The sequence below is a fragment of the Ptychodera flava genome, chromosome 21 (assembly GCF_041260155.1).
Source record: "Ptychodera flava strain L36383 chromosome 21, AS_Pfla_20210202, whole genome shotgun sequence".
NCBI lineage: Eukaryota > Metazoa > Hemichordata > Enteropneusta > Ptychoderidae > Ptychodera > Ptychodera flava.
Window position 1 is genome coordinate 3,679,615 of NC_091948.1, and position 16,793 is coordinate 3,696,407.

The 16,793-nt window shown below is 38.4% G+C and overlaps 1 protein-coding gene across 1 annotated transcript; it reads left to right on the forward strand.

The window, feature by feature from the left end:
* The first annotated feature begins 1,096 nt into the window (after positions 1-1,096).
* Positions 1,097-12,822, forward strand: LOC139121124 (protein dcd1A-like). Its single transcript, XM_070685771.1, has 14 exons — positions 1,097-1,296; positions 5,113-5,245; positions 5,939-6,036; positions 6,269-6,339; positions 6,799-6,848; positions 7,269-7,327; positions 7,682-7,716; positions 8,152-8,246; positions 8,393-8,506; positions 9,179-9,273; positions 10,079-10,189; positions 10,616-10,730; positions 11,242-11,458; positions 11,960-12,822. The coding sequence occupies exons 1-14, from the start codon at positions 1,234-1,236 to the stop codon at positions 12,015-12,017; spliced, it is 1,314 nt and encodes a 437-aa protein (XP_070541872.1). The 5' UTR covers positions 1,097-1,233; the 3' UTR covers positions 12,018-12,822.
* Positions 12,823-16,793: the final 3,971 nt, after the last annotated feature.

Genomic DNA, 16,793 nt, shown 5'->3' on the forward strand with positions numbered 1-16,793 from the left:
AACAGAATCTATAGCTTATAAATTTCCCTTGTCCTGTAGTATTGTAAATTTAAGGTCGGGGTATTTTACCATTAATTCGCCTTTTTTAGGATTATTTTGAGTTGAATAATACATTAGCTTTACCTAATGATGCCTCGCACAAATAGTAAGCCCGTATGGAAAGGATCAAACCCTGTGTTTAAGTGTGAATGATATCATTATTGTGATCATTCCAGAATACCATAGCAACAAAACAGCAGAAAATGTTATTTTTGACGTACACCCTGAAGACAAATCGCAGGGTTCTACCTGTGAAGTGATATAGTATAGACTAATGTATATCCGCACATCTGTATACATGTATAACTAGTATACCAGATAGGTCAAAAAAGAAAAGCACACAACAGAAGGCCAACGAGGGCGCTGGCAGAACATGTGTCCAGAACAACAATACAGCAATCCCTCCAAACAGTGCTTGGCTGGGGATATATTTCTGTTCACGCCGTACACACAGTGGGGTAGAAAGACAGAGGAAATGGGGAGACAAAGACTGGGAGGACTATTAAAGCGGCATGAAGGATAAACATCTCAAGTCGTCAAATGATTGAAAGATATTGATTCGTGACAGAATGTTTAATACTTGCACGAAAACCCAAATGGCATGAGTTATAATCACAAGAAATCAGAGCTTGTGAGTTTTTCTCCACCACTTTCAAATTAACGTACATATGTAAATGCCAGTTTTAATTTTCTTTCATATGATTTGTGAAGCTAGCGAGCTACAAAGAAATTTGAAATGGACTTTGACGTCCTGATGACAGTGTTTTAAGTTTTTTAGCACCAGACAAAATATTGGTATGTTAGAGATCAAAGTACAGTTTGCATTGTACAGACGTAAGACCATCTCAAAAGTTTGCGCGACACATTTTTGTCAAATAGTGGCAGTTTGTAACCTGCTCTCAGCCGATGACACAATTGTACCACCTTTTTAACTAAGTCACCTACTTGCCCTACACACGGATTGCAGGAGAAACAATCGCACGCCCCACTCAGTGCGTCAAAGCGGAAGGCAGGCGTTACCTTATCGAACAAAACGAGTAATCATATGACCGAGCACGTGACCTGGCGACAGGTACGCGGTTTACAGACTTTGGTTTGGTTCATCGCACTATCTTCTCTGAGTACACAACCAACGATTCAATCGTTCATTTTAGTCCAAACTGACCATTTTGCTGCGGCTTGCACGGCGGAACGATGAGTTGGAATTGGTCAGTTTGTGTTGTGTTGCTGGCGGCTCTTACACTTTGTCATGCTGGGGTAAGCCATTTCTCAGAATACCGTAAATGTATTAATGTCGGAAATGTCAATATGAGAGTTTTTGTATTGTTCCAGTTAAACTCCGTCCAGAGCTAGTAACGTTAGCGTTTTGTCGCCTTTCTCATCAGCTACCGCGAGACAGATAAAGATTGCAAAAGTCAAGATCAAAGGGTCAAAGGTAAAGGGATTGTGCGAATCTTCGGACTGTTCGGGAAACTATACCCATGATTTGTTTCGCACACATTCTTATCTAATTGTATTTGAAATCGCAGTGATCATTCAAGGTTTGTGCGGAATTTTGATTGCCCTGTGTACATATGTCCGTGAAATTAACACTACTTTACTTGCGTTGATATGTCATTTGTTTCACTAGCTTCCGCTTCGAGCGGGCATTGTGCGGATACATGTGTAAGTTTATATTTCACAGGACAACACAAGTTTGTCCAAAACATGTGTAACTTTTATATGTGTTTGCTATTAGCAACATGGCATGTCATTGCTTTGGCAGAGGTATCACAGACAATAGGCAAAACTTTAAATCAATGTCAGTCAGGTCGATTTGCATAAGTTGATCACAACCATAGCAATGCATACTTCGTGACCTTTACCGTTACGTCACGTGTGAAATCATTTTTTTCAAAATTAAAACATATTCCTGAAAGATTAGAATTACCTGTTCACCGTAAATAGTTAAAACCATCGATCATAGACTGGTTTGATCGATGCACTGCAAAAATATTATTTGGCAATCTAAGATTGTTCTGAAATGAAGTTGTGTGTTGACGTAGGAGACGTATCTCTAGTTAGGCCAAAGTAAGTAAATTCTTTGTTTTGCGTCCGCGCGCGCCTAGGTTTTTGGAGATTTTTCGGAAAAAAACCACAAACTTTCCTTTCAAAATTTTGCCGTTGGTGGCGCCATTTTGTCGCAAAAACAAGTCGTGGCTTTTAACTTTGCGATGAAATACTCCTTTACGGCAGTCAGATTTCACTGATAGACCGTGCGGTGACTTTAAACAGTACTCTGTACACATTTACCCCTGTCGATCCTCTCTGCCTCACGCCGGGGCCTCACGTTCTCGCTGTCTGTTGTGGCTTTGCCTGTTGTGGCTTTGCCGTCACGATAAAAAATGGATGAAAGTAGGGAAATAATCGAAGTTAAAAAACAGGAAACCTTTGCACGGTAACTTGAAGGCATGGTCATTGCGAGCATTCGGGACTTGAACAAAGAGAGATTCCGTCGGCCGATTGGACTTGGGTACCACGGCTCAGAGAATATTGCAGACGGAAAAATCGGAAAGTGTTGAAGCCTATCCTAGTTTATCGGTCTTTCAGGTTTGCCAAAAATTTGGTTCATTCGTCCATTTTAACTTGAAACAAAAAACAACCCAGTGATCAGTCCTGTAAACGAAAGGCCTTTACGTACTTTTTTGTTCAGTTTGGGTAAGGGAAAGTATATTAGAATCCCTCTGTTAAAGGTCAAACTTGTAGCAGGCGGTCGTAGCTGCTCTTGAAGGAGGTCACACTTTCTGCATTAATGACATCGGCTGGTATTTTATTTCAAATGTCAACAACTCTTGCTGAAAAAAGAACTTCTTTGTGTTAAGTCGAACGGTCAGTTTATGAAGTTTGGGACAGTGTCCTTGAGTTCTCGAGTCGGCTGCTAACTCAAGTGAAAGGTTACAGTGGTCATGGCCTTTAATAACTTTCTAGAGTTGAACCATGTCGCTGCGAATTCTTCTTTGTTCAAGTTCAATTAAATCAAGCTGTTTAAGTCTATTTTGATAATTGTAGTGTTGTAGTTTAGGTATTATTTGCCGTGCTAAGATTTTTATGTCCTTTTGTAGCCATGGTGACCAAACTTGTACTGCATATTCAAGTGTGGTCTCACAAGTTGCTTGTAAAGACGAAGAATGACATTTTTTGATTTGATCGACAATGATCATTTGATGAGATCAAGCATTCTGTTTGCTTTATTGCAAACTTATCACATTTGCTTGAAGGTTTTAAGGTAGAATGAAGTAGGACGCCCAAGTCATTTTCTTCAGTTGTACGTCCCAGTGAAATGTTGTTCATTGAGAATTTATGGAAGGGGTTGTTGTAGCCAATATGCGTCCGCCAGTGTTCACTCATTTTTTGTAGCTTGTCCAAACCAGCTTGTAGAATTTCAGGATCAATACAATTTCGCAAGGGGTGATATGTCTTGGTATTGTCAGTAAATTTTTGAGTTCAGAACTAATTTCACCGCCAGTATGATTGATGTAGATTAGAAAGAGTACTGGTCAAAGAACTGAACCCTGTGGGACACCACTTGTGACGTATTATCCATTGAGATGATGCTCCATTTATGACTACTTGCTGTTTTGTATTTGCCAATCATGCTTTGACCTACTGTAGAATATTTCCATTTATGCCATGATACTCCATCTTTTCAATCTTGAGTGTGGTACTTTGAAAGTGCAAGGAATATAGATGTGAAGCGTCCACCTAAATTTGGGTCCGATGAGTCTGTGTATGGAGACAGACAATTGCGAAATGATTTCTTTTATTTGATATCGATGGAAAGGAAAGGTGCTGGTTTTACGGATGGTCCCGAGGAAGCTACAGGGAATACTTTTGTCATTATATCACCAATGTCTTGTTCTCTCTGATGCCCCATCTTTCTAAATTGGATGCAGAGGCTACAAGTTACCCAATCTGTTTGGTGTTTTCTTTCAAAACAGACACCCATCAGCATAAACATTACAAGAAACTTGAAAGAAACGTACAAGAACTTGAGAACAAAAGAATGCTACTGTATACAGTTATAGTGTACCCATTCCTCAAACTGTCCAGATTTAAGTAATTTGATTAGGCTGTCAAGTTGCTGTGCAATGGGTCTGACATGTGGACACTTTGAATGCACAAGAAAGAAATCTAAAACTAATAAAAGAAAAGCAAACGTCAAAGAATGACTGTTTATTTTGATCCATTTGTTATGAAAATGCATACAGCGATCATACAGTGTGTCACACTGTGACAGGAGTATTCATGTGGTTTGAGAAAAATTGTCCAATAAAGGCAAAGAGATTTTGTGTTAAATTTTCTCTGTGTGTTTTTTAACCGCTTACCCGCGTACCTTTTAGGATTTTGAGTGGACGCAAAACAAAGAATTTACTTACTTTGGCCTTATCTGAAATGCCAGAAGTTTCATCTTCGTTTTAGAACTCTTAAGGTAAATTTAGAGAAAGAAAGGTCATTGAGTCATTTTATAACGTATCGTGGAACGTGTTCAAGCCCATTTGTACAGAGAGAATCATTTGAAACCGCTGGTGGCGCAAATCAATAATGTTCATAAGTTGGTAACACCGTGATAAGCGCCTCCCGATCATCCAGTGAGCAATTTTAGTTCTCCTTATCCTCGCCCGAAGTGTACAAGTCGGAGTAATCTGACGACAAATATTATAAACATCACTCTATCAGAGAAAATCACATTCGGAGGTACTTTCTAGAAAGTTAAAGTTGTTCATTGTTATATTTTACTGACTTTCACTAAACAGTCGGTCGTCACAACACTAACTCCACATGTGTTTACGGTGACGTCTTCCAAACATAGGCAATAATTTGTTAGCACAGTCGCCCGTTTTCTAAAATTCCGCTCTGCGCCAGCGCTCCCCGTAGATGTATGTACATACGCCTGAGAATATATACAACGTCTATGGGGCGCGTAGGCGCAGAGCGGAATTTTAGAGAACAAGGGACCGTGTTTGTTAGCATATAGAAAATGCTCCTTCAAGAGAAAGACATGGGAAACTAATTTTTGATTTTCGCCCTCTACAGCCCGATCCTCACGCAAAGCCTAACCTGAACCCAATCCAGACAGACCCACCGGTTTTTGTCAGGCAAACTGAGAACGCAAAGCTGTACACGGTTGGAAAGGGCGATGACATCATTAATGTACTGCATCTGTGGGGTAAGAGAAACACTAGATTTTACAGTCAGTTAAAGTACATTTTAAAAAAAGCTTCAACTTTGTTTATACTTTTCAGACTACCGATGTATGGTGTGTGCGGAACAGATCTGAACGTCATAACAACCCTGCAATGCACGGCATACACCAACAGGCAGTGTTGAATTCGGAATTTCATATGTAGAGCAAATCTGGTAGGCCATACACAGAAGGGGCACAAAAAAACATATAACATTAAATTCCTGTTTCATGACTGATATATAACGACGTTATTGTAACTTCAAAGACAACATTTTAGGTCTTATCTTTGATATAAAAACGATAGTTCTTCTGCATTTCGTAAAGCATTAATGCTAATACTGTTAGTCTATTTCTATGGCTGGTTCTCCGTTACGAAACATGCCACAAAATTAAAAGTCGTGATTTGCATTTGCATGGTATTTACGGTATAGAGTATCCATCATCTTGATGTATGTTATGAAGAGATGACACAGTGAAACTATGATCTTTTCCTCTCAAGAAATCATCGTCGAAGGGTTTTAGTTTTGGGTCAAAATGCTGCAATTGAAACGATATTTATAGCACAGAGCTCTCTCTCTCTCTCTCTCTCTCTCTCTCTCTCTCTCTCTCTCTCTCTCTCTCTCTCTCTCTCTCTCTCTCTCTCTCTCTCTCTCTCTCTCTCTCTCTCTCTCTCAGGTAACCCGTACGAGAGGGGCTTTGCACACGGCACGATAATGAAAGAAGAGGCCAGTGCTATGATGAAAGCTGTATGGGGTTATTTCGAGAAAGAAATTGTAAGTCAAGAAAATTACAAAAGCTCTTTTCAGTCGAGATAATGAGAAATATCTAATCATATGGTACTGCAGTTATTAAAACACATAGCAAAATTATCTTCAGCCACTTTACAATGTACCTGTCATAGCTATTGGCTGTTTGCTCTCTCATCCTAATTTTTCGCAAAACGGTGTCAAACAGACTACAAAAATATTCCGCGATAATATAACAGGTTGTTTTATCGTTCATTAGATCGATGCTGTCAACAGCACTGTACCAGGCTTCTTCAAGGAATGGTTTCTCAAAGATGTTGCCAACTTAGGGTGAGCAATGTTCTTGGAAGGTGTAACTTTTCTCTCTAATGCTCAATGCTTTCTCAAATGGATGGATTATTCACAATCGTTGTATGCCATCTGCTTTTGCGAGATCTCGCTAGATGTGTGTGTGCACGGAAATGTTGTGTCGCCTTTCACTTAAAAAGAAAGTAGCTCTCTTATTCATTCTGCAACTCAAAAATTCAAATCTACCACAGCATAAAAATTTGCGCACACAGTTGTCATAAACATGTTAATAGGTTGATTTCAAATCTACCGTCATTTCTTAAACAGACGTACAATTCAGTGCAACAAATTAAAAACGACTGAAGTAACAGAAACAACGATAAAATCTTACCCGCGGATAAATAACCTATCATTTATGCTTTTATTGTTTTGTTTGGGTTTAGTCACTCGTGTCAGCGTATTTTCCTCAGGATTATTAATTCTTCCCTTTCTCGTTTTCAGTTTGGACGTAGCCCTCGATTTGGAGAAGGCGGCAACTAAACCGTACACACGTGAGTATACAAAGTCGTCCTTCGTTGACCATAGGTTGAAAAGGAATCCATTCACTAGACTGTGTTTCTTCTATCATAGACATCGTTCAGTGTTCTGTATTTTGCTCTTCATATATATATATATATATATATATATATATATATATATATATATATATATATATATATATATATATATATATATATTTATATATAGTGATCTCTTCCTCTCTTCAATTTCTTTTTTCTGCTGGAACTTACGATAATCCTTTTAAAAGCGATGAATGAACCAAAACTATTGATTGTTATGTTCAAACACCGTCCCTCCACCCACGACCGGTGGGTGGAGGGACGGTGGTTCAAAAGTACTCACACTCTGAATCTATCGTTCGGCTTTGTATTCTAACACCTGTCGCTCTTATTCTACTTGTTCGTCACCAGCACAATACTTCTATGATGAAATCCAGGGATTGGCTGACGGTGCTGGCGTGGACGTCAAGGTCAGGAAACAATTTTGGTCATTTGAAATCAATGACACGATAAAAAAAATCTATGACACAACACACAGGCCATCCTCAAACAGTTAAAAGAAATAAAGACAAGCGGGACATGCATTTTAAGATGGGACGAATCTTTAGGACAAACTTGAGAAAGTTGTCGGTAAAGACACAAGTAGATGCTGTCATCCAACCTCTTATCATACATAGTTTTCAACTTAGGCTGAGTATATAGGTACCGTTGAAATTGCCACGAATCATGCAAAGTGTGAGTAGAATTCGAGCATGTGCCCAGATTTTCATTACGCATAAATGTTACTGATTATGACCCCCTTGTGTCACGTGATATTTTCGCAGATAATCGAAAGAATACATCTGATTGGAGAACTGACGTGAGTATTTGTCATGTGACTATAAATGAATCTCAGCTATAACTTCGATAATGTTAAATATTTTCGTCGATTGTATCAACACCATCAACTGGCAAATTACTCTGCCTACCGATGAAATGTTTGTCATCACGTATAATCCATCGTCCTAACACGAGTCATATACATCAAAAAGGAACTGAAGTCAGCACATTGCTATACTATGTTTACATTATTACAAAGTCTTTTGTTGTCCTTATACTGAGCAGTTACTTATCTGAATCCTGTTTAAAGGGCTGAGCTCGACAATGTCGACACTGTATTTGTAATTTTGTACTATTCAGCCGGTCACACGAAACTTATGACCATGTGATTCAGTGTGTATATACATTATTCTACATCGCCTTTATTTAAAGACATTACTCGGTTGTATGGTTTTTTTTTCTGTTTGATGTACAGAAAAGGAAGTTGTTCGATGTATGGGGCCTGGGGTAAGGCTGTACCCTTGCCAAATTCAGTCATGCAATTACGAGCCTTGGATTGGGCATCTGACGGTAAGAACAGTAGAAAGAATATTCTCGGCTTCCATGGGCTCTTTTTGGTATCTTTGAATATCTGACAATCATTCTTGTGAAAAATGAACGGCTCGTACACTAGGCAATGCTGTAAATTATGTATTTCCTTTATGGTTCCATGGCAGGACCTTTCCAGAACTATCCACAGCTGACAGTTTACCACATCGACGATTCTAACGCCACCAACGGTCATTCGTTTGTGAACATCGGATGGAGTGGATGGGTAGGCTCAATAACAGGTAGAATATGCTACTTTCTAAAGATGTTTTGTTTTATATTATTGAAGCGCCGAATCTACGATTTAACAACTGGCGATGGTTAACAATGTGGTGCTCTGTTAGTATTCAGCCAGAACATCAATGATTGTACACAATTGAATTCATAAAGTCACGTGTAAAACAAAGATCTGTCAACACAAAGTTTTAATGGTAAGGGAGAAGAGGTCGGTATTGGTATGCGGTCCCTGGTACAAAGCAACAACTCAAATTTAACATTTTCAAGCTAACAGCAGACCGCAATATATCAACTATTTGATAACGCTGAGCTTGTATGTATCTTATTCTCGATAAATTGCTGAAATGCATGTTATAGAGAGAGACACGATTATACAGCCAATCGCAGAGATTATCCTCCGTTCTCGGAATACTACTCAGAATAAACAGTGACAAGTAATGAGCTTCGGTAACAGATGTATGTCTTTGAATGATACATGAACAAGTTTGTGGGAACTTATACATAAATGACAATCACCAAATACTTATTAATGAAGCATTGCTCATGCAAGAGAATCGCCAGAAATGACATGCTCGATCATTTCAACATAATCTGACTTCGTCCAAAGCATAGACCCTCGAGAAAAACGTTTTTCTCGAGGGTCTATGTCCAAAGTTACCATTCTCTTTGTAATCTAGGAATGTCCTCCACTCAGATGGCTATCAGCGAGATTGGCGTTGCCTATCCTGATGATACCTTTGGAAAAGAATCGAGATTCGGATTTCCTTTCACAGTGAGTCGTTACTGTCATCATTTCGCCAATTGATATTTATCGGAACAATGATATCACATTTGCTAATTGAAAGATCTCGTCAGAATTTTTACCGTAACAATGATCAGATTTCATTGTGCTAATAATCATCGGCATCAACAGTAGAGGTGGCATCTTATCGTCCCTCATCATCGTCATCATAACCATCGTCGCCGTTATTATGTTATCATCATCATCAGCAGAAGCAGCATAGTTGCCATCCTATTGTATTATCAGGGTTTGCAGTTGGACTCTGGATAAGTTGACCGGCTTTTTTTACTACAAGTGCAGTTCAACGAATACAAATACAAATTCGTGAACTTAACCCCTTTCTGACCGTTAGTCAATGACAATACGGTAGAGTTTTCTCTCGACTGCGCAATTGCGCAAATTGCGCATTTCGAGCCATTTTCTGGCCTTTGAGAGTTACTGACAGCGCGAAAATCGCTTACAAAACACAGCAAGCAAGTACCCCCGAGCTCATAGTGTAGTGACCTGTGAATTTGCTGTTGTTTCTGCCCCTAAAATGTCAAGTCTGCCCCTTAATTTTGATGAATGGGGCAGAAATTGCCCCTTTCAGTGAACATGCAGAGAAAACAATGAATTATAGCACTTACAATTAAATATTTGAACACCCTCAATATGTCCATTATTGTCGTTGTCGTCGTCGTCCTCCTCCTCCTCACTTATACATGTATTTCTAATCAGATAGATTTGCGTTGACGAGAGTTATTTTCACCACGACTTTGAAGGTTTCAATTCACTCTTTCCAAATGTACAATTGCAGTTCCTACTCAGGGACATCCTGCAATTTGACAACACTTTAGATGATTCCATCAATCGTATCGCCAATGCACACAGAACATGTGATCTCATCCTCGGCGTAGGAGATGGAAAGGTTAGTGAAACTTGCAGTTAGAAACTCAACCGTGACCTTCAACATGCTAAATGACGCTTCTCAACCTTATTTGGAATCCACGGTTTCATGCAGTCAGTGGAGGGCGCCCACAAATGCAGACGATAACGAAGGGAGTGCTACTGATCAAAGCACGGTTACTCTAAGATCGTTTACTAATTGAACTACATAATTGAATTAAACTCCCCCTCTGTCTTAAACTGGAGACTTGTCATTGCAAAGATAAACACTGCCCAATATTCTTTACAGCTGCTTGGGACTTTGGAGCGGATTCGTTCAAGTGCTATTCATATTATTGTTTACAATCATAGTTTGAGTTGTTTCGTTGCCATCTCTCTCTCTCTCTCTCTCTCTCTCTCTCTCTCTCTCTCTCTCTCTCTTCTCTCTCTCTCTCTCTCTCTCTCTCAGTTGAACACATTCCGTGGCATCGAGTATTCGGCCGAGGTATCATACTTCTTTGACGATATCAACATGAGACCAGTCGCTGAATGGCACCCTAAAATTGAAAACGTAGTTTACTGGGGTAGGACTACTATTTTGTTTGATGTTGTCAGCTGTTAGAATTTAGAATAATAACGTCGCTATCGAGTGCTGCTGAAAACAAAACTTCTTCTAGATGAGTCATCGCTATCATAAGAGGGACTGTGTTTACACTTTTTAAATAGCGTTTATTGCGATTTTAGGTTACGCTACCCTCGAAATTTGCTACTACCGACAAAAATTCCGGCAAAGTTTGTTTTTAGCGCCTGCCTGCATCTATACCGCTGCTCATGGTCGTATCCTTAGTATTTAATGTTGAGTTTCATTCTAAAAGTCTCGTTAAAATTTACGGACAAATATTTACTTTTGCATATTAATGATGGAACTCTGACGTAACGATTCAGTTATCACGTACTTTCCTTTTGTATTATCGTTCTCACCTTTGATAGTCTTTTGTGAATGCGACTTTGCGCAATATGTACATATCTGCTTCTGGAGCATTATTTTCTATTAAAATTTGCCAAAACTAACTGTATTTCTTTCTCTTCTTTTAGGAATGGACTGGTTAGATCCTGGATACAGCTCGGTGTTGGGACGACAGTTACAGAAATACCATGGCAACATAACGGCAGAAAACACAATCCGTGATATTGTCTCTATCGTCCAGACAGGAGATTTGCATATTGCTGTGTATGATCTGACAAAGAATATCATGTACGTGGCAAACGCCAGAAAAGACAACGCGGGAGGTCCGAAGAACGCTTATGACAGGTGAGGGCGCTGTGACAGGATTGATCACTGGCGCTATCGACAGTAACAGCGGCATTTCAAAACATTTTTTGAACCAGTAAACATTTTCTTCTACTTTTGCTAAATTCTATGCTCTGTAATATAGGTATATGCTGGCTGCAAGATGAAAAAAAAACCAATCTAAATATTGTTTTAAAATTATTTAATCACAAAGCACAGACACCGACAAACATCGAATAAAAACTAGAAAAAAGATGCTGTGTATTGGATTGTGATAAATTTACGACAAAGGGTAAAATCTGCGAGACCGGAACCAACCATTCTGAGGAACAATTATTTAATGCTCCCTTTCTTATAAACAGTTTGTAAATACCATTACTGAGAAGAATAATGCAATCCAAAACGACATGTATTATTGCAGTGAAAAACTTGTCAGATTGGTTGCTTATGCAGTATCTTCCATCAGACACTGATTTTCGTCATCAACAATTCCTAATCCAGACCATTTCTTTCTAATTTCAGGCCTTTTATTCGAGTTGATGCGAAGAAACTTTTCGATGAACACAAACCGACTGTTTAGTCAGACCATATGAATATATTCACGATGTGCAATTCTCAAAAAGAGAAAGTTTCAAATTGACTTTTATTGTGACATCCTTGAATTACTGGCTTTGAGTCTGATCTTTCGCCCACAAAATTGAAAAATCACTTTCAGCAAAAAAAGTTAATTTTCGTTGTTCTTTTATGTAAAGCAGTCTTTTCTTGTGATGGCTTGCCTACAGCAATGCATTCCAATGCAATATATTCACGTTCTAGAGGTAGCATGCGATTGGGTAAGCTAAATTGTATTAAATGGCAGTAAAAATGTTCATAATAAATAAATCAAGTATCTCGCGCCTTGAAATTGAAAGATTAAACTTTTGCCCAGACTTTCCTCAAGGAAAATTTTAAAAATTCCTTTTCGAAATCAAGAGTAAAAATTTGGTGTCACTGTGTAAAAATTGGTACAAGAGAAATAAATTACCCAATATTTATCGATACCTGAAATTGAATATGGCCGCCATCCCTGTGTTAACTCTGTCGGTAAAAATACATTTGCGATGTTCACAAAAATCTACGCCAGTGAAAACTGTTTACTCAATGAGTTTCAAAATGGGGCCCAACAAGTGGGAGACCAAAAAAGTATTGTGAGCGTTTGAGAGTCCGAATATCTGTCCCCGATGCGAACTCTAGGCGTTCTTTCATCAATTACGTCTTATATTACAGCACAGGAGTCATCTTTGCGAGAGTGAAAGATAAAATGTCTCTGTGTTCTGCATATCTCATGATGATTTTTTTTTCTGAAAATAAACTCAAAATGTGGTATTCTTGCCGTTTTATCGAAACACTTACGTTTCTAGATCATCCAAATGGTATTTCTTTATCACTTTTAATGGTCAATGTGACAATGTCCACATTTTTGAGATTATTGCATCGTGATGAAAAGTGAAAAATATTCATGTCAGTTTGGTTTTCCTTGTAGTGTATTTTTAGCAAGTCTTTGTTGATTGCACATAAACAACAACAATAATTGAATGTAAGAGTCAGTCGGAATCGCCGCAAGACTTAACACGATTGGAACTAAGTTGGGATAATTGGATGGTGAAGTAATGCCGATTTAATCTAAAAATGTAATCTCATCTGCTTTTCTTTTTACATTACACACTTGTTTTTATGGGTTATTTGCAATATTGCAACATTCAGCTATAGGGCACCTAACACTTTTGAGAAATTTGAAAAATATGAAAATCCAATTATCCCGAATTAGTTCCAGTCGTGTTACCTATTCTTTAGGAAGTACAACACTATTTTGAACCTCGTAAATTATCTCTAATATCATTTTACAATTAATTTAATAATTGCCAACTTAATGGCCGGTAAAATGAGCAAACTGTGTTTCTATTGATCTCACAAGGCGCCGGATGTGTGGGTGTCGCTTCGACTGTCACATCCTTTACGTTTATCGTGTTCAGCACTGTCACCGACAGGGGCAATTAACGGATGACACTGCGGTTTCCAATTTACGTTTTCTTGAGGCAGACAAACTTGTAGGTTTCTATTTTTGGTTTTGTTACGTGGTAGATTCCTCTTTAAAATAATTAGAAAGACCATGAACTGAGTGAATGACGTCATAGTGACGTCACGGTCAGGTTTCGTGTCTGTCACTCACATTACACATGGTTGCGTCCATCCACTCTACAAAATGCTGTCTAAGCACCAAAGGTATCACCTTCATTACATATTGCATCCTGTATGGGTATAAGACTGGGTCTTCTCTATACTCTCATTCTAATAAATGAATTACGTTTCACTCCATTCATTCAATAATGATGGATCAACCAGAGGTGGCAGCTTTTCTAAAATGTTGGTTTCACTGTACAGGGCAGTTGCCACCTCTTGTATTATTACTCTGTGTATTGCGAGTTGCCATCACTGAGGATAGTTATGAGCGCGAAAAATGATGCCGATTTTGATGATATCTTGGACGAACCCGTCTGTAGGCTGCTGAAGTGTCTGGCTAGACTAATTATCTACTTCCCAACTTCCCACTTAGGGAGCCGTCATTATTTACGGCCTGGGGGTGTCGGAGGAATTGCTTTCGAAACTCCAAAATTTCGAGTAACCCCCCCCTGCCAACCATGACGTGTTTGAGTAACCCCCCCTCTCTGCTACAGAAAATTTGAGTGACCCCCCCCCCCCCCCCCCCAAAAAAAAAAAATTGGGAAAGTTAAATATCTATACAGTAAAATGGATTGCTGCTGCGACAGGCCCTGTACAGACCCTGATTAAACCCTGTGGTATAGGTCTTTGTCGGAAGGAGGTTCCAATTGCTGTGGCAGGGGCTGATGTACAGGTCTGTATCCAGTGCTCTGGTGACATGCAGTTATTCTGTAGGATTTTTCAAGAGGGGGAAGATGTGGTGTGAAAGCACCACAAGAGACCGCATAAGCGGTCGTGGGGGGAGGTCAGGAGGGGGGTTGTCCCCCCTCCTGCCATTGGAACTTTTGAAAAATAGAGGTTAAAATGGTGTATTTGGTGGCACTTGGGGAGTATTTTTCGTATAAAAAACTCAAAGGAAAATAAATCTGAGACAGTATTCCAAAACTTATATTTCAGTTCACTGATTTCAACTTATTTTTTGAAACCGAAAAAATAGCGACAGACATACATTTATTCACATTTATTATTTATTATTATTTTTCCTGCAATAAAAGATGGGTTTGTTGTCAAGGCATTCAACTGGTTTTAAACTTTATAGCATCAGAATAAGCTTGCTTTACACATTTTCCCCTATCGGTAACCTATACAATGTAGAATATAGAAAGCAGACGTTTCTCATTAATGATCAGGCAAGTATATCAATCTTTAATCAGGAAATACTGAAAAATTTACTCAGTACTAGCCTCTAACATAAGGCTTGCCACGTCGAATAGCTGATCATTCTCGTCTGAAGATCACAATAACGTGAAACACATAGTGTAATGAGATTTTAGTTTCTACTTGAAACCACCTGTATTATGATATATATATATATATATATATATATATATATATATATATATATATATATATATATAATATATATATATATATATATATATATATATATATATATATATATATATTATGTGTTTGTGTGTGTGTGTGTGTACACAAATACCGGGTATGAATATACATATCTTTACTATTATTGTTGTATTAATTCGTAACTCCACTAAATGCTTCAATACATGTCAAAAAAATTGAGTAGCCCCCCGCCTTCTTGTTCTCCACTTTGAGCAACCCCCCTTGTAGCTTTCGATTTTTTGAGTGACCCCCCCCCCTCAGATTCCTCCGACCCCCCAGGCCATAAATAATGACGGCTCCCTTATAGCTCCGTAGCCCCGCCCACACATTATTTATCAATGCCACGTGTCAAATTCACGTAACGCGAAGACATCAATTTCTCTCTATACTATCGAACTGCGAGAAATTATATTTCCCAACTCGCCAGGCCACATTCAAGGTACGCAGCCGTGCAATGACGGATTGTACACGAAGAATAGACACCCTATGGATGGTGGCGATGACTAAATATTTAAAAAAAAATGAAGAAAAACAAAAATATATTTGGACTCAGTAAATTTGTTGTTGTTATTATTGTTGTTGTTATTATTGTTGTTGTTGTCGGTAGTATTTGCCGAAAAGAACAAAGTATGCGCTGCAAAATTCAATACAGCCTAACTATACACAGGGGTGAACTGGAATTGTTAAACTTACCAGGATTTCGATTGCAGATGCACGCAGACAGTGTCAATATTTGGCACAAAAAGTCACTTAAAATCAATATATAAAACCATTCATTTCAAGCTCTAACAGTGAATGAAGTGTTCATATTCTCATCATACAATAACACAAAAGTAAAATTTTGAACAGTAAAGATTCTAAATGAAAAAAATTGTGAATAAGTGAATTATTTCATTTTCAACCAAATTTGCCCAGAGTTCATTAGTTTTGATGGAAATTGGAATATCTCAACCTTCCAGTATTGTAAATTTTTATAACTTTTACGAGTAGCATCAATGTCATATTTGTCTTGTACTCTTTATAAAACTTTCTCTTAAGTAGGTCACTGTGCTCAACTATTTGGCAAAGTGTAGCCAGGAATTTGCAATTTTGCACTCTCTCATGATCATCATTTTGTGTGGCCTACCATGACCAGATTTGGATTAACTCAAGTTGGCTTACACTGATAAAGACAAAAAGTCTACTGATGAATTTAAATCCTTAGGAATAATGCTCTATAAACATCAAACATCTGCACGCAGAACTGTGCAATACATTTCAATTTTTTCTGGGCATCCCTCACAAATATGCAGCTATATTATATGTAGGGGACTTGACAAATTTGGATCACATAGAAGGGGCTTTGACATTTTTTGAGGGTATAGAGGGCGATCTAAAAAATAGATTTCAATTAAAATTCTTCCAGCCCCCCCCCCCATTATTTGTGAACACAGCCTTACACTATTCACAGAATATACCCTTTTGCAACAAAACTGCGACCCCAAATGATGTGGTACAATCCATTCCAAACAATAATGGGATTGTAGTGGTTTTGTTGCAGGCTGTTCAGAACAAGTTTTATCTTCTCAGATTCCTTCACTGGCAGCACTATGTTCTCTCTATGATAAACCTTGCCTTACAAACAAATACTTCAGTCAATTCTACTTCCCAGTAGTTGGCGATGTGCAACAGAGCACAGAAAATGTCCCAAATGTATGACAAAAAAACAGATTTCAAGCAAGCACAATTTTTTTTTTTAACTGAAACTCAT